An 18,210-nucleotide genomic window follows, 5' to 3' on the forward strand; every position below is an offset into this window, starting at 1 on the left:
TTTGATTGCAAACGTTAAATATATTTTGTAATCAAAACAGAATACTGTTAGTAAATCAAGCAAAAGTGTGTCCTCAGACTTGTAGAATGTGCTGTGCAAGTAAATTTAAAATACACATTTGCATTCATAGAGAAGTTGGTTTGTATAAAAGGTTTATTCAGTCACAAATGTTTTGGTGCTCGGTGGTAATACAAAAACAGATCTACAAACATTAGGTACAGACAGATATGGCAATAAAAGCCTCAAATCTCACCTTTAAACGCCGTCATAAATGCTTAAAAATATTAAATATACACAAAACAAGTATTACTGTAGAGGTGAATGTGTCTTGTAGTTGTTGTGATGTAACTTCATCGGTGGGCATCACATGGGTGCTGCCCCATCACCCTGCGAGGATGGTGGAGTTTGGTCTAAGTAGGAAAGAAAAAGTAGCCAGTTTCACAACTCTAAGTCCTGTCACAGGAAGCATGATTGTGCCAGGCTTGATCAGTACAGATTTATGTTGTGGCACGTGTTACTCACACATGCCGTTAGGAGCTCCAGGGTGTCGGGCACCCATCATCTGGCCGGTGCCAGCGCTGCCCACTGAACGACCTGAGAAGGTCCAGAAACCACAATATAATTCAGTTATTGTCACAATTCAGAGTGCATTTAAGTAGCATTTAATCATGTGTGGTTTATTAGCGTTGTGAACTAAAGCAGAACAGGCGAAATCGGAAGAGAGGTAAAGCTTGCCTGCTTGCTGTTGCTCTACTTGCTGCCGTGCCTTTATTTCCGCACATTTCACTTGCTCCATGTGAAAGTTTTGCCTCTCAGACAATAACTGTTGTCTCTGCTGCTCCAACTACAACATACAGCAAAAACCTAGTGTTAAATCAACAACTTCTATCTCTCTTTAAGAGCATAAGGGTCGGATGCCAACGATACGATGCCAACTAACAGAGGAAAAACTTTGTGGTGTACATGGCCTTATTATCTTTTAAGTGTGCTTTATGGTAAGAAGATTATTAAGGCAATTTGTAGAACAATTATCTATAATTTAGAACAAAAAATCTCCCCGATAGAGTGACATTAACTCACAGCCTCTTTTTCTCGATCCATAATGGTCTCTAGCTCTTCAAAGTGTCTCAGTTTGATCTCCATCTTTTTCATCTGAGTTTCAACCAGCAGAGCCACCAGAGACTTAATCTTCCTTTCTTCTACCGCAGCCAAGTGCTAGACGAACAGAAAAACGAGGAAAAAGAAAGGAGATTGAAATTCAAAATTTCTTCAGTCAAGTCACGAGGAATACAAGCTAAATATTAAATATGCAAAATGATGAATTCAACAAATAGGTTGTAGGATAATGTCTCATATTATGTTGTGTTTTATCCCAGTTAGTATTTGTAGTCATATATTGGGACAGGTATGCAGTTATTCAAATGTCTTGTCATTCACCTTTGCTTTGGTAGCTGCAGAGGCCAATGCTACAGCTGCTGCTGTGGTAATGTTTGCCTCAACCAGTTCAAGCTCCGCACTCCTTCTAAAGTCTTGCCCCTCCCCATGGCCCATATCAAAACTCTCCTCTGGATTGAGATTCAAAAGAAAGACAGAAAAGAAATCACAAACAATCACAAACCAACATGTTACGACTGTAACCATCATAACAGCACATGTGCTCCACTGACCTGCTGCGCTCTCTTCTCCTCTCTCACCTTCACTCTCCTCTTTCTCCTCGTTTTTCACACGTTCTCCCTCTACCAAGACGCTGTCAATACCAGGCTGCAACGGGAAACACAGTGACGATAACATAATACTGATATCTGATCTTAAAAATTGAGCTTAGACTATTGAAGAAACGATACTGTCTTGTAAATACAAAATACTCTTTCTTTAATAGGTGTTTAAATGAAAACACAGCAGAAGAATGAATTATTATTAGTTTTTGTACCTTGTTGTGCTGCTCCGATTCGATGTTCATTTTTTCTAAATCAGTTCCATCTAGCAAATAGAGACACATATTAGACGATCACATCCTAATGTGATTAATTGCAATAAACATAGTAAAATGAGATAGGTGATCAATGTTTACTTCTTTCTTTTACTGCCCTCACCTGGCTGTTCTAAGTAACACAGGTATTCCAATAATTTATGCATTATCCACATAAAATATCAGAAAGGTAACAATAGCAACTAAACTGTTTCCAAATTATTTTTTCGAGACTATGTGCTCATGCATATACGTGAGAGACAAGGAGATGAACAGAAGAACAGTACCAGTCTTTTCTGATAGATCGGGATCAAGTCCTGCGATTCCACCTGATTGCAGTGTAAAGGTCGAATCTAAATTATGCCCCACTCTCTGTGTCTTCTGAAAGCCAACAGTGAATAGCTCAATCGGGGCTTCCTCTCTTACTCTCGAGAACTCCTCTGAAAAAAACAGAGCATTACATATCACCCGCACTACACATTTCCACAGAATAAACACACTCACAAACGTACTCTTACCCAAAGCTGCCTTGGCAGCCGCAGAGGCCACTCGAGGGTCAACCACAGAGGCCAGGAAAGCAACGGTGCTCATTACGGGGTTTCCTGATTGGCTGAAGGGGACAGGCTGATAGGCAAGAGGGCCCATTGAGGCTTCGGAGTTCTCCAGGTACGGGTCCTCTATGGGCAACCGGAGGAAATGAAGAATACAGTCGTCTTGTGTACGGCTGCCTACATGTTCTGACACTTTATTCCAGTCGTCATTATACATCTCTAAAGCCTGAGAAGAGTAAAGACAATGACATTGAGCAGAGGTCTCATCCATCTTCAGCGACCCTTAATCACAAAAGGGTGTGAGAATAAAACATTTATCGATTGCTTTAGACAAATTAGACTGAGATCAAACAATACTAGTGGTACAGTCTTAAAAATAAGGTGCTTTAACATCTGAAGAACCTTTCTGTTTCTTTGTGGCGAAAAGAAGGTATTTGATTATAAAAAGTAAGAAAGAGATCGTCCTTTAAAGAACCTTTGACTGAACGGTTCTTCTATGGCATGACTGTGAAGAACGTTTAAAGCACCTTTTTTTATGAGTATATAGGTCTTTGCACATACAGTCCGAAATTTTTGCATGCGTTTCTATTTGGTGTTTGGCACTCGTTTGTACAGTGTCTCTTAATTGCCAAAACACCTCTCAAAATGGTTGCAAAAAACGCAGAAAACAGAACCCAATCGAACTATCGCACGAAAATATCAGAGGCAGTGTGTAAATGTGATTGACACAATGTGAGGTCGTCTTTATTTTTTAACATGCGGAAATTTCGATTGCAAATTTCAGACTCTATGTGCAATGGCCTTAAGGCTGGAGAGCACGTGATAAAGGCCTCTAAAAAATACCAAAGCTTTAAGCAGTTAAATCGGCTTACCTCCAATAGCAACAGTGTTTCCTGTTCAGTCCATTCTCTTCCTGCACTTGCTCCTTTACTCTAGAGGTGAAGGAAGCAAGCAAAGAAAAAGGCACAAAGTACTGTAAAGATCTCATAGCACAATTGTACAAAAACAGCTCCTGAGAACATCTAGAAAAATACTGCAAAACAGAAGCAACAGACACTGCAAGGATTGTGGTTTTTAGTGTTTTTACTCATCGCTGTGTGCGAGTAAAATGTGCTTTTACCTTAGGATGCTTCCTGGCATAAATGTCAATGCGCAGACCAAAATTCTGCAGGTCAGACGGCTTTTCTAATGACTTCTCTGGGAAATGCAACATATGCTGGGATGCTGATACCTATTTACATAAAATGTTTTGAAAACATCAGGATAATGACATTAAAAATAGTTACACAGCCATAAGAACGATCATCCATGGTATGTGTTACCTGTAAGGGTCTGTGCTGCAGCGGTACAAGTCCTGAAGGAGTGTCTGTAAGAACATTGAAGTGTGGAGTTGGGGGCGGGCCCATAGGGAGGGGTCGACTCTCTGCATCTACCTGATAATTTATCAACCCCCACTGCTCCAAAAACGAATGAACTCTACAAACACAAGCACACATGGGATTTAATGGATTTATAGATTCAATTTTGTGGGAGATGAAACACCACCACACACTTACACACCTTATAAGTGCACAAACATCTCCAGTCAGGTTTCTTCTGCTGGATGCTGAGGTCAGATACTCTTGAGGGTTTAGTCGGTACGTGTCAATCATGAAGTTACGGTAAGCAAGATAACTGAAAAAAGCAAACGGGTTCATTTAGAAGTTAGCATTCACTTAGATGGGTCTGTTGCAGAGGATGTGTGTTTCTGGATAAACTTATTGACTTACATTTCTGGTGTTTTGGATTTATTTTTCCCATTGAAGAATTCAGGCAGTGCTCGCCTCTCTATTTTGTGAATGCTAACATATAGAAAAAAAGAAATAAAATCGTGAACAGCATTATGTGAAAATGTATAAGCAAGCTAAATATTATTAACAGCTCTCACCAGTTGTAGTCAAACCAGGAGGCATAGGTGGGCACAATAATGTGATGGATTTGTTCTGTGGCACTTTCCTCCCCCTCCATCCCACGGCTAAACTCTCTCGGTTCCTCCTCATCCTACACACAAGACAAGTCAGAACATTGATGAAGCAAATTGTGGAAAAATCTTTGCTTAGCCAGATTCTAGTGTTAAGCTGGGTTCACACCAAACACGAACAATCACGTTGCACGCTCTTTATTACTCTCGGGAAAAGCACTTGCACGTCTTTGGATTGACTTTGTATGTTATTTACTCACGCAGAACGCTTAAATCGCATTTGATGTGAACCCAGTTTTAGAAAACAACCACACCAGCTGAAATAAGAACAAAGATATCACTTACTCTGACACCAGATAAGAGATCCTCTTCCTGGTCATCTGAGAGAAACACCGAGATATTAAACGGGTCACAGGATTAACTAAATGGCATATTAAAGAGTTCAATGCACAGAAGAACAAATAAATTTACCCAAATCTGCCATAATCCCTCCTTTAACTGGAGTATTTTCACTGTCTTTCTTCAGGTTCACTATTGTCGACAGAAAACAAATAAATTAGGCTTCCAACATTAACCAAACATACAACAGGCACGATACAGTTACCACGAAGACATTTACAACACAAAAATAAAGACGCACCATTTTTAGGCAGTATGACCTCTTCCATGTTAGGAACAGGTGTTGGATCCTCCAGGTCTTTAGTGAGGTCCTCTTCCGGCTCTGCCTCATCTGTCTGGCCACGTCTCTTATACGAGCTATTGAGTTATATCAGAATATACATGATGTAAAAAACTTGTCTTGTCCAATTAGTTATTGCTATCCTGCATTAACAGACACATAATCCATCCTTGCAAAGAAATAAGTTAGAGCAACATCATTTTATGTCGCTGCACAGTGCACAGGTGACAAAAAAATGTAATGATAGGAAGTGATGTCACTCTACCCTTTCTTTACTCCCTTTTTCCTCGACTCGGAGGAAGATGGAGATGGGGAGCGCCGCCGCTTCTTCCAAAATTTCTGTTCCTTCTGCAAAAGGATAAAAAAGTGGATGCATTGATACACTTTGTTAAAACAACCAACTGAGTAAAAAGACTTTGTTTAAGAGAAATGAAACACACCTCCTCGACATGGTAGATACGCCGCCGGAAATTTACACTATTCCCATTCTCATCTATCGCATAGTCTTCTTCATTCATCCACTCATTAAATGTGTCAGTGTCTAGAAGCCATCTGGCATGAACCTGAGGAAAACTGTGTGTTAGCAGATTTTCTCACTGAAGGTCAGATGTGGCCCATAACAACAAAAAACGCTCATCTTAATCTTTATATTTTGCCAGAGCTAAACAGCAGACAAAGAGATCACAGATATTCAAGGACATTTATACTCAAAGGACTTTTTTCACCTTCCAGCATCTGTCTGGGTTTGGAGGTTCTTCCACTTCTCCATCTACATCGCTTGCTGACAAAATGGAGTCATAACTAAAAAAATGAAACAGAGGAATATACTGATTCATGAAAAATAATTAATCATTTATAAAATGTGACATTTCTAATCTGAGTTTTGAGGATATCTTTCATTTGATTTGTGTGATTCTGTATTGTTTACCTGTCTGGACACATGCCCCAGTGCACCATCAACTGCCGATCTAATCGCATGATTGGTCTAAACCATTCCTCTAAAAAATATTAAGAGCCAACACTGAACATTAAACACACTTTAAATTTCTGAAAGATATTGACATTACATTGCATGAATGCATTTTGTAGACGCTTACACCCAAAGTGACTTGACATTTAGGTATTGCGGGTATTACAGTTACACAATTAACAAACATACACAAATCCTGTGCATCAAAAGTCACGACTGACAGGTAAATTATACCTTCATCTATGCTTGAGGGAGACGGGTATATTTGGTGGGTGGCTTGCAGCCGCTCCTCTGTAACTGTGCCCTAAAAAAGAGAGGTAAAAAGTATACTTAATCCGCAATAAGTGTATAGTACATAGGGTTGGGCGATGTCTACAAAATTGGCATCGGACAATGCCTACAGTGAAATATCGCGATGGACGATGACATCAGGGCAGGGCCAGTGTGATAAGTCAACTGTGCACAGTTCAATTCATCATTGACAAGTTTACACACAACGTGAGGGCATTTATACGATTCACTGTTTGCGTTCACTTTCTACGTCCATTTCGCGCACACATGCGTCGCACAGCTTCCAAATCATACACAACTGCGGATTAACATGAATGGACGAGCTCGACACATGCGCAGAATGTCATACTGTGGACTCGGCTGTCAGCATTTGTCTTGGGAATGTGCTGTACGTGTACGGGATGTGCAGACGACCGCTTGGGGAGGATAAACTTATGTGTAAGGGTTGAGGTTAGTCCTGTTTTGTATGGAGGTAGCAAAATTTGATAGGGTAGCATAAATTGGTAGAACACTGGCCCAACATCGTGATGGTTGTCAGCCATCGGCGATGGACAATGTCATTGTCTATCGGCCCTACCCTAATAGTATATAAATCCATATTTTCATTGACCCTTCACTTTTCCACTTACCTTATGTCGCAGGACAATGTCTTTGAGTTTGAGGATTTGCTTTTGTTCCAAATCAGAGGACAGGTACACTACAGGTCTGCTTAATAAATTATTCTGAAACAAACAAACACACATGTGTCAGATATTATTACACTATCAAAAAATATGCTTGTGTTCGTCGTCTTTGCTAAAATCCACAAATACCTGTATCAGAGTATTCTCGATGGAGATGAACATCTCAACATTACGATCCACTCTAGATGGGTTCTGTAGATCAAAGCGTCTCCTTGATAAAAAGATCCGACAGTGGATCAGACGTTTATCAGACACACAACATTACGACCACAGGAAGAAGATAATATGACTAGATTACTTACCAGCCCTGTTCAGTCTTAAACTTGTAAACTGATCCCAGAATATGACAGAGGGCACCACTGGGCCTCAGGTCCAGAAAACACTTTGCCTGTGAGAAAGAACCAAATTCATACAGTTAATGTGGATGAACACATGACTTGGGTGAACTAAAAATGAATCTTCAGACACAGAATGTTATGATATTAATCAATATACAGAAATACAAATAAAAAAAGAGACCTGCACACCGCTATACATGCTCTCATTCCACCGTAATCTGCTTATTAAAACGTAGAAAAAATAAATGACTTACAGGAAGTTTCGTGAAGCCGGGGTTATTTGCTCTGCGGCCAAAAGAGTCCTCTTGAAACTGCAGCAGTTGGACGACCAGCCCAGATAGAGACTTACCGGATGGAGCATCAGCCTGAACATACTTGAGATAAAAACACTGTAGATCAGTAAGAAGTAAAATAAAGCAGTGTATGCAACCAAGTTGCTGAGCAATGTAGGCATATTTGTCTATGTAACATTTAAAAGTGAATGCTTAAATCAATAGGACCGTTTATTAGTTTCAATATAGTTTCTCTTTCCAGTAACTATAGTCCCATCTAGGTATGTGTTACCTGTACAGTGGACGGGTTGGGGGGGGGGGGTTGTTACGCAGGTTATGTTGTAAACAAACCCCTTCAGTTACAAACTTGCTAGCATGCTAGGCAATATTTACACTGCATCATATTGAAACTGAAAACAATTGAACTCATTTCAAACGTCACCAAAAGGTGGTGTTGTAGATACCTGTCAAAAACGTTAAGGACGTAATATGTAGAGATAGCTACACGAATACAATTTAATGCTTAAATTACCATCAAAACGATTTAAAGAACAGGGCAAACAAACGCAGCTTTCTGTAAAGAAACCAGAAGACAGCTTTGAGAAACGTTAATGATATCTTATGGCTGCCCCGGCTGTGCTAACCTTTTTATAATGCTTTCCGATCCAACTGCGGACCGTTTCCAGCTGAGAGATTTTGTCCGGGCATTCCCAAAATTTACTGCACGGACCACCATCGTTTTTACGGCTCAACGAGGGGGTAAATGCGGTTTGACTTGTCGTTGTGTGAGGTTGTGTGGCCATTGTTACATGCTAATTAGCCACCGCTATCCGAAATGAGCAGAGACGACACACCGCCCCCAGCGGCCAGTGTGAAGAACACGCCAACGATGCGTGCTGCGTACTTCTTCTTCTTCGATTGCTTTTTGCTGCGTAACAAAAACAACATAGGCGGTATGTAACATCTAGAGGACCGGAGAGTGAAGATTTGCAAGGGTGTAAAGAAAAAAGCCTTTTCATTCCTCCTATTGTTGTTAAAACCTCCCAGGACATGATAATATGAGCATCTCCTACACAATGCATTTAAGAGAACACCTTGTTTTTGGACTTAAAATAGCTTTTTATTAATCTTTGGTTAAATAAGCGTGAATGTTTTTTTCCTAAATGTTTTAACGTTCTACTATTAATGACGTGTAGTATGCAGTACATAGTATGTTATTTCAAAATCATTCGACTTTAACCATAATAGCATAAACGCCAGTTAGCGCCATCATGCGTTTAATATTTTATTAATCTTTAGTGCGCGTCAAATGGTAGATACCATAAATCTCAGAGATGAGCTCGTGGAATATTACTTTATTTGTTAAATCATGACAATAAAACTGTAAATGGATGAAGATCTGCGCATGGCCAGTGTTGGGCTGTTTAAACAAGCCCTGGTCAAAACAAATCATATCATGTTGTCTATGAATGGCGAAACGCAGCTGCCCTTGAACGTTGCTTTTTTAATCAAGCCCTTCTCCAGACACTCCCATGCGCTTATAGGCTTTGTCCTCTTCATACTTTTACATAAGGAAAATGGATAAGATTAAATTGGTTATTTTTCATTCACATGTATTTGTCATACCACAAAAAAAATAAAAGCAAAACACGTCGTGTGACAAAAAATGAAGAGTGTGTCAGTGGGAAGTTAACTAGTTTTTGAAAATTACCCCTATTTCTTTACTGAAGGTTGGGCCAATGAATGGCGCATGCTCAGTGCGAACAGGGAGTGTTGGAAACAGCCAACAGTGCAGGCGAAGACAAGACGGGTGAAAACAGAAACCCGTCTGGTTTTCGGAACGGACAAAATACGTTAACGAAGCTCCGTAGTACGTCCTCGCTTCGCATCCGGCCATGCCAACGACACAGCGATGTATTATTACTGCAATCGGAATAAAATGAGCGCTAGTGCAGCCGGGCCTGGAGTGGAGAGTTGCGGGGCCGGGTGTCCGCATAGCGCCAGCCGCTGCTGCGGGGGAGGAGGCTGCGGAGAGCCCGTCAGCGGTGACGGAAGCTCGGCCGCTGCGGCTACAGCAACCAGCGCTGCCCCAGCGCAGAGCTCAGACAGGGAGAGCGGCGTAGCCGAGGCCCAGGCGTTTCGCGAATGGGACGATGCCACCTCCATCGATGCGGATCGGACCCAGAAAATGAACGAGGAGGGATTTTTCGCGAACGGTACTGCTGATATAACGCGGGGGGCAGACGAATGTGCGGATTCAGTGAAAAACGGACGCGGGAGCTTTTGTAGACAAAGCGCTGGAGCGGGTGAGGATTACACCATTAATATTGATCACGAAGACGCTGGAGGTTTGCGGCACGGGGGCGAGCGTCGGGTTTTTATGGGCGCTATGACACGAAGGGACGAACGCAGAACGAGTGCGAGACTGCCGCCGGTGCGCACCGGGAGAACCCAGCGAGGACAGGCGCACACGGAGACCGAGGGCGCGATGATGACAGCCGCTGCAAGGTGTGGTCACGGGGATTCCGAGCCCTCGGTCATCAAACGCCGGGGGTGCAGTTACGCCCGAGGCTCCAAAAGGGTGTGTTTTTCTGGGATAAGCTCGGTGACATACTGCGGCACTTCGGATGCCGAGGCCCGCGTTAGTTACAATGGTGAAGCTCACGTGAGTGGCTCCGCGGGCACCACCTACGCTTTCGAATCTGGACGTCAGGTGGACACCGCGGAAAACAGACGGGGGTCATTACGTCATATCCAGTGCGAGAACAAGACCCAAAAAATAAATTACCCCGCGTGTTTGCCTGATGCAGAAGGTGCCCATAGCATGGAAAATACCGAGTTGCCCACATGCAGAACGGCCAAGGGGCGGGTACGACTGTACCGGGTGCGCTCGTTTCTTGCCAGCACTGCCACCAATAACAACGGGGTCAGCGGAAACGGTGCCCCTAGTGCGTGTATTAACGCTTTACCGCAACCCCCGCTGTGTCTCCAACTCCCTGCGCCTGATAATGACCAAACGCAGCAGCAAGAGCCACAACGTGGATGTGTAAAAACACCGCTCTGCGCATTTGCCATCAGCTCTTCTCACAGTGAAAGCACTCAGATAGAGGGTGGGCCTCCTAATGGAACAAAGACTGAAGAAAGCCCACTTGAACAGAATAACTTGACTAACTGTGACAGCACAGGTTTAGAGGCCCCTTCGGGGACCGAGGGCCCCAACACAGAGCAGATAGAGACAGTGAAGGACGAAGCCAAACGGAGACAGGCAGCGCTAGAAGGCCGCACGGATAACCTTTGGAGGCGTCTGCAGGCCGTACAGGTAAAGCAGGTCGAGAGGCACGTTACCCAGCAGCTGCGTGGTCTGTCCAAGAGTCGGGGGTTGAACTGCACCAGGAGGCCCAAAGCCCTGTCTCATAACTCTGCAGAGCTAAGCAGGCTGGCACGCAGCTGCAGCGAGATTCTCCGGACTGCAGAAAGTGCGCTGGACTCGGACCACACTGCTAGTAGCTCAGGGGGTGACAGTGACAGTGAGGAAGATGAAGCGTTGGAGAGAGGAGGTCGACGCCTACGGCCACTCTCGACTAAATCAATGTGAGTTGGCTTTAGACCCTGGGTTAATAGTTTAGCTTTTCTATCTGAATACTGGTACCAAATGTATAGTGAATTACTAACTCGGAGTTAGGTATAATTAACAGTTTGAAACCTAGAATAAGGTAACACAGGGTTAAAAATGACCCTTGGTTAAGGATTAAAAGACTCATATGCTCAGTATGCCTGAATAAACATGTACACCTACATGTGTACAAAGTTTTAACTGAGTAATTGCATGTTGGTGTTGTCTTTTGTATTACCTTTGTGCTATACAATGTACATTCCTGTACTGGTATTCATGGCAACCACATTGAGAGAGAAGATATGAAACAAGGCCATTTTTGCTTGGCTATTGGGAGTAAACTGGGTCAGATTGTGTGCAATTCGCATTAGCGATGTTTTATAAAATCAAAGGTTATATTTTCAAGTTATGTTATGTTACACACTCATAAATATTCACTTTTTAATTCTATAATACGATTGTCTTTCAGTGTTTCTGGTAAAGAATGGCAGTGGGTGGAGAGCAGGGCGTGGCTTGGCAGCCGATGGGTGTGGCTTCAGACTCAAGTGTCAGAGCTGGAATATCGCATCCGAGCGCTGACGGAGCTTTACACACACCTCCGACAGGGAAAGGTATACAGTTTGGCCATGTTTACATTGTTACTTATGCTAACTACAGTGTTTTTATCTAGGATTTTTATGTTTTGCAGGTGCGATCTGCATTCTCTCAACCTGAGACACCCCTTAGAGCATCAAATTCCTCCACCGCATCAAACAGCTGGAGGTCAGTAAAAGATTTTACGTGTGAACACACACATACATCCCTAGGTTTTCTAATTTAACATACAACTCCACAATCCGTAGATCTTCTGTTGGTGATCTTAACAGGAAGTGGCATACAGAAGACTCCTCCACTAACCCCCAAACTGTGCCAAGTCCACCTTCATCTGCTGCACGGGTACGACCGTTGCTTCGACAGCGACATCACAGACTTATCCGCCTGGAAGACTGCACTCCACTGAAGTCAAAGGTGAAGAGAATCTCACTGTTGTTGGTTTTAATATATTTATGTGTTGTTGGCTTGTTTGTGTGTGTTCTTTTTGTATTGAGAGAAAATAAAAGCAGACATGGATTTCAGATAATGCATTTGTTCTAAAAATATGGTGTTTCTCTTTCCCAGCCTGTTTCGTTACAGTGCTCTTGTGAGCCTCCAGCTTTGTGTGTGCTTTGTGCCGGTGCACCTCCTCATGCCCCCTCAGACAGAGAAAAGGGAACGTGGATGCGTCAGACCTGGCTCGACAAGTCTGTTCATCATGTTCTTTCTACGCCATCAGGTAGAATGCTTTCGGGCACCGTTGGTAAAATACTCAACAATTTTCTTTATACCATTAATATTTAATATGAATGTTTCAAATGTCGACTGTGCTTTTCTCCATTGAAGATTCACCCCTTGCGCTGCATTGTGGGAAACACCCGCTGGTCGGGCATCATTCTAATAATTCAGTGCAGTGGACAAACACGTCAACTGCATCATCTTGGCTGGGAAGGCGGGGCCAGGGACGAGTTGGTAGAGTGAGGAGGAAGTTTGTTTGTCCCCGTCCACCCAATGCACTGCCTCCTTTATTTAACACCCCTGGTGAGTTATTTTTGACCTTGTGTAATCTAGATGTGGTGTATTCCCCTGTTAGAGGTGTATTGGAATAACACGTGGGTGATTGAATAATATCCTGTTTGTTAAATCTATACTTGAGAGACAAAATAAAAATGTCTGAAATAAAATTATAAAAATGTATAAAAATAAATAGACGTAAAAAAATTTGAGAAGGAAAGTATTTTATCAAGAGATAGACCAAAGAGTGATAATGTGGAAGCAAGAAACTGCCTGGGATAATAGGCAGTTATAAAGTTTATCAATATTTAGCAAAGAATTGATATTTAATTTAGTATTTCATAGATTTTTATTCATATAATTAATTGAAAATACGGTTACAGGTGGTTCCGGTTGCAGAAGCCAGAGAGGTGTGATTGGTCCAAACTGTCTTCCACAACGAGCCATCAACTTACCCATCCTGCCGCCAACTCCGCCAGCAACAGACACACCTGCTCAGGTAAATAAATGGTATGATTTTGGGCCACTGTTTTACTGTTTATTTCTTATTTTTTTATCACTTTCTTGTTTTTCAGCCTTTGAGAAGGAGAAGAACCGAAAGCTCATTTGACATAGACAACCTGGTGATGCCTCAGGGCCTGGCTGGACTAGTAGCGCGAGTGCAGAGATTACAATACAAAGAGATCATCACCCCAAGGTAATAAAAAAAAAAACTGCAGTGCAGTCAGACATCTGGCATCACACACATACTTGTTCAAAAGCGCTGTGACAGGAATTTGTGATTACCCTGTGATTGTTTTGCTTTGTTGTGTCTGAATTCCTGCTCTGTTTTGTGGCTTTGGTTTCAGATAATTTACAGTCATAGTGTAAGGGTCTTGTGTTTTTAAATTACAATTTATTAAGCTAAGAGAGAATGCTTCTTTGGGGGTGACCAATCCCAATATTGGCCGATTAAAGCTTATGTGTAATGAATATTTTTTTGTGATAAATGTGTTCAACTATATGTCCTGTGTTTAGCTGGAGAGAGCTGGACTCACTCTTAGGGATCTCCGAGAACCAGGAGGGGCCACAAGCCCAGTCATTCAGTCATCACAATTGCACATACCACCAACCCATTGGAGAAAATCCGGAAAATGAGGAAGAGGTACGTAAGCCTTTACTAAGTGTTGGCAAAATATAAGACTTAACACGGAATTTTCAGGACTGCACTTTTTTCCTATGTTTGAATAGGTGGAAGATCTCTCTGATGCTTTGTTTCTAAGTCGTCACGCTGTGTGTGAGAGCAGAGAGAGGAGTCGGTGGGGGAGTTGGGCCCGCAGGCGACGCCGGGGCAGGTGATGAGAGTCATTTTTGTTAGAGCGATGGTGCTCATATTGTCAGAGAGAAAATGTTTATACAGGTGTTTAGACAAAGTGTGACCTTGAACATTTCTGGATATTCTTATTGGATATTGGACAGTCTTGTTTACAGTGATCATTTGTAATGAAAAATATAAATTTGAACCATTACATGAATTATGTACCATCATACACAGCCGTAGAGAAAATTAAGAGACCGTTTCAAAGACTAATTTCAGTTTTTATAAATGTTCTATTAAAAAGATTATATTTGCAGAAAATTAGAAGATGACAAACGGGTCAAAATAACAGAAAATAAGTATTTTTTAAGACCTCAAATAAAACAAAGAAAACAAGTTCATATTCACTTTTAAGCAAAACAACAGTAATATTTGTACATGTATTTAGAAAAAGTTCAAAAATATTTTTTCCCTGATTTCATGTCTCGTCATACTGTTTCACATTGCTGTTGGATGACTTTGTCACCCCTGAGGTTTGATTATGTTTAAATTCAACAGACACTGGCCTGGAATGGCCACAATGCATCTATAAATGCTGATTAAATTAAAATTTGGCTTGGTCTCTTTTGGTGACTGTATAAGCAGTAGTTACATTTCGATCTAGTTGTTAGTCGCAACGTAACGCTATGCATTACACCCATATATAATGCACAGTTACACTTTTTTTTTGCCATTTATATCACATTTAACTTTTACGTTCAATTACTATAAGATCATGAAGTAATTTAATATAGTAAATATGAAGTAATAAGAATTATAAATGGTTAAAAAACAGCATTCTCACACTGCTGCCGTGGTTTCACATTTCATGTCATCTTTTCTATCAGATCTTCTTCCTCCTACCATGGGGATGGGAAGAGCTCCAGGGCATTGGAGCAGACACCTGGCTCTCCAGATTCTAGGCAGAGTCATTTTACAGAAGGAGACGTTTCACCATGCAGCCCCTTCTGTACTGGAGCAGATGATCCCTTCAGCCAGGCTGAGGATGAACAGCAGGTGTGTACGCGAGCACTTCAGGTTCTGTTCAACTTCATTATTGCTGTAACCATGGCAATTATTTGGTTGAAGGAACATCTTGTGGTTACGAAAAAGGGTGCAGTTACATTTTAAAAATATATATCTTTATTGCTCTTTTAAACTAACATTACTTCACAAATTATAACAAACAGCATTCACCTAATTTCAGTCATAAAAAAAAAGAAAGGAAAAAAAATATATATAGCAAAACCACATACACACAACATAAAGAACACATATCTTAAAGGCCTCCTATTACAGGACACAAATGATACATATTCTTACATAACTTCCATTATCCCATTGAATATGTCTTCATTTTCTATAGAAGATATAAAGAGGTTCCAAGCATCTTCAAACGCTTTGTTTTCCTTAAATAATATGTTATTTTCTCCATTGACATGTTTATTACCTTGTTTATTATCTCTCTAAACTACTTCTGTATTCTTGGTGCCTCTAGCTTTATCCAATGTGTACAATAAGGGGTTTAGCTTGCAAAATAAAAAAGAAGTATATTCTCTCGATTTAAGATTATTAGGATATAAATGTAATTAAAAAAAACGTTGGTTCAAAATGGACATTAACATCTAATATTTTGTTTATCACATTGTGCAATTCTTTCCAAAATTTCAGGATATTCTCACAATCACATACACAATGAAAAAAGCTACCTTTACATATATATATATATATATATATTATATAAAGGTACCTTAACATATATTACATATTATTTATGTAATTATACAGGCATTACATAATAAGTTTAGTCTTGTATTGACTGTTTGTATTTGAGCATCCTGACAAATCTCTCCCCAATCATCTCCTCGTTTAGATCTTTACCCCATGCCTCTAATCAAGATTTTGCAGACTCTTGAGATCCTTCTACTACCATGTTATACAAAAGGGAATCCTGACCATTACTGTAACAATTTTTGGTGATTTATTTTCCAGTTCTGATTACGCAGTATATTTATATTGCTTTTCTGAAATGACCAAATAAAGCTTCTTATTTGTAAATACTTAAAGAAATTATTCCTAGGTATATCAAATTTAGGACATTAGATTATCTTCCTTGTAAAAGTCTTTTATAATTTGAATACCTTTCTCTGCCCATATTTTAAAGCCTACATCTGTTCTTCCCGGAATAAATTTAGCATTTCCCCATACCGCTGCAGTTTTTAGTTCTGAGAATTCTTGTCATCCTTTGATATAAGAATCCCAAAGAACTAAACGAGATGAATATTCATGAGTCGATGTACCTTGACAGATGCTTAACATTCCTCAATGTTACAAAGTGTAATGAAGACAAAGAAAAAGAAGTAGGAATAGAATTGAATGACCCTTTTGAATCATTGTCTTCACCTACATTTCCAGGCTGTGCTGCCATGGGAACACCGGTTGTTCCCCTTACAGGAATCAGAACTTCAGTGGCTGGAGGAGGATGAGGCGGAGCCTGACGAGGACCCATGCACAGCCAGTGGCCGCAGCCAAAGCACGGATTCGGGGATCTCTGTGGGCAGCCTGGAACTTTCCCCGAGGACCCCTCAGCCCTCCCAACAGCACTCAGGCACCGAGCAAACCACCCCACACTCACTCTCCTACAAACCAGCCACCTCATCAACAGCCTCTACAGCTCAGGATTCTCACACACCTAGTCTTTCCTCATACCCGTCGTAGCTCATCTCTTGTCTCACCTCTTTAGTTTTCAGGTCTAAAGTAAGTCCTGTCTGAACCATTTAAGAGGACGTTTTTTTACTTCCCTGTGACTAATATCAAGATCATCAAGATCACGTGCCCCAGTCGTCGTTGACAGTGTTATATTGAGTCCTGCCACTTATCTAACCGTAAAGCCCTTGTGACCTTACATCCCTGTTCTTGAACCTTTTGCAGTCTCACATGAACCCTCAAACTCTATTATTTAAAGTCCTTCCCACGCAAGTCACGCATTTAACCAATAACAAGTGCATCTTCACCAACAGTCCTGTAGCTCCACTTTACCAGTTTATCAGTAGTCTTGTTTCTCTCCTCAGCATCTCAGTACCCCTATTGCCCTGGTCCTTCATCATACCTCGATTCATCATCATGTTGACCGGTCTACCCCCTATACAGCTGTTATTTGGTTTGACACTAATCCGTTATCTCTAGGATGGGCAGATGAAAGATATGTCTGCTGCTTATGTCTGTTTCGCTTTTGTTTAAAATTTTGGATCTGTCTAAGGCTTTTTCTGTGTCAATATCTCTGTCATTTTGTGTTGAGGCATGTTTCGATTTGATGACAATGTGAGCTGGAATTCAAACTGATTGTCGGATGAAAGCTCCTTGTTATCGTTCTCCATGTAAAGCACTACGTATTGAATCATTTGCTGTGATAATTGTGTTTCTTTATATGCTGTGTGGTATGTATACAGGCATATTGCTGTTCACTACTCTGAATATATTGATATTCTCTGCACTGTATGAAACATAGCATTTAAAGTCCGTTACATGCTCTCTGTGTGATACAGTGGGCCTCCTGTGTCCTTTTCATTTTGGAGATCAACACGAGAAGTATTCTTCTTATTTCTGTATGACTTGCCATAGATGAGTGATAGATCTTGTGTTGATGCATAACTGCCAGAGTTTGTGTGCGTGTGATTTAGACAGGTCCACAGTTCTGCTGTATTAGGGGGTAGTGTTGGTGAATAAAAAAAACATGATTTTGGAATAACAGCAAAACATAAGAAAAGAAAAATGGAAGTTCTGTTTTAAATGCACATAATGCTCTCAATGCAAAGATAATAAAATGAATAAAACATGAGAACTACAAACGTGTGTTCAGTTGTTTTATTTACTTTGTGATCCCATCAGAACGTCACTCATCTGTTTTAGTGTTGTGCGGTATCATCATGTTTTAAATATTTGTTATACTTTCAGTATAGGG

General features: G+C 41.1%; 2 protein-coding genes across 3 annotated transcripts; one reads left to right on the forward strand and one right to left on the reverse strand.

Moving 5' to 3' along the window:
- Positions 1-135: 135 nt before the first annotated feature.
- smarcc1b (SWI/SNF related, matrix associated, actin dependent regulator of chromatin, subfamily c, member 1b) lies at positions 136-8,640 on the reverse strand. Its single transcript, XM_056741162.1, has 28 exons — positions 8,358-8,640; positions 7,696-7,815; positions 7,406-7,491; positions 7,233-7,314; positions 7,050-7,142; positions 6,364-6,433; positions 6,088-6,157; positions 5,885-5,960; positions 5,600-5,722; positions 5,425-5,507; positions 5,121-5,236; positions 4,952-5,011; positions 4,826-4,860; positions 4,448-4,560; positions 4,290-4,361; positions 4,081-4,194; positions 3,843-3,996; positions 3,641-3,751; positions 3,393-3,452; positions 2,488-2,746; positions 2,257-2,409; positions 1,931-1,980; positions 1,668-1,761; positions 1,438-1,565; positions 1,081-1,215; positions 736-844; positions 523-594; positions 136-410 (listed from the first exon to the last, which is right to left on the reverse strand). The coding sequence occupies exons 1-28, from the start codon at positions 8,514-8,516 to the stop codon at positions 364-366; spliced, it is 2,844 nt and encodes a 947-aa protein (XP_056597140.1). The 5' UTR covers positions 8,517-8,640; the 3' UTR covers positions 136-363.
- Positions 8,641-9,475: 835 nt separating this feature from the next.
- Positions 9,476-18,095, forward strand: LOC130415441 (KAT8 regulatory NSL complex subunit 1). 2 transcript variants are annotated; one of them, XM_056741160.1, is made up of 12 exons: positions 9,476-11,304; positions 11,796-11,937; positions 12,015-12,088; positions 12,169-12,334; positions 12,485-12,638; positions 12,746-12,940; positions 13,297-13,412; positions 13,489-13,610; positions 13,931-14,057; positions 14,144-14,247; positions 15,098-15,266; positions 16,665-18,095. In XM_056741160.1, exons 1-12 carry the CDS (start codon positions 9,626-9,628, stop codon positions 16,965-16,967), a joined length of 3,351 nt encoding a protein of 1,116 aa, XP_056597138.1. In that variant the 5' UTR covers positions 9,476-9,625; the 3' UTR covers positions 16,968-18,095. The 2 variants fall into 2 exon arrangements, with proteins under 2 accessions (XP_056597138.1, XP_056597139.1); XM_056741161.1 differs by having other exon boundaries at positions 12,193-12,334.
- Positions 18,096-18,210: the final 115 nt, after the last annotated feature.

This window comes from Triplophysa dalaica, chromosome 25 (genome assembly GCF_015846415.1).
Source record: "Triplophysa dalaica isolate WHDGS20190420 chromosome 25, ASM1584641v1, whole genome shotgun sequence".
NCBI lineage: Eukaryota > Metazoa > Chordata > Actinopteri > Cypriniformes > Nemacheilidae > Triplophysa > Triplophysa dalaica.

Coding starts and splice junctions, on each gene's coding strand:
- LOC130415441 (XM_056741160.1), top strand. CDS start 9,626: ATGTATTATTACTGCAATCGGAATAAAATGAGCGCTAGTGCAGCCGGG. Junction 12,089..12,168: donor ACCGCATCAAACAGCTGGAG/GTCAGTAAAAGA, acceptor CACAATCCGTAG/ATCTTCTGTTGGTGATCTTA. Junction 14,248..15,097: donor CGCAGGCGACGCCGGGGCAG/GTGATGAGAGTC, acceptor CTTTTCTATCAG/ATCTTCTTCCTCCTACCATG.
- smarcc1b (XM_056741162.1), bottom strand. CDS start 8,516: ATGGCCACACAACCTCACACAACGACAAGTCAAACCGCATTTACCCCC. Junction 6,158..6,363: donor TCCCTCAAGCATAGATGAAG/GTATAATTTACC, acceptor AATATTTTTTAG/AGGAATGGTTTAGACCAATC. Junction 4,861..4,951: donor AGGGATTATGGCAGATTTGG/GTAAATTTATTT, acceptor TGTTTCTCTCAG/ATGACCAGGAAGAGGATCTC.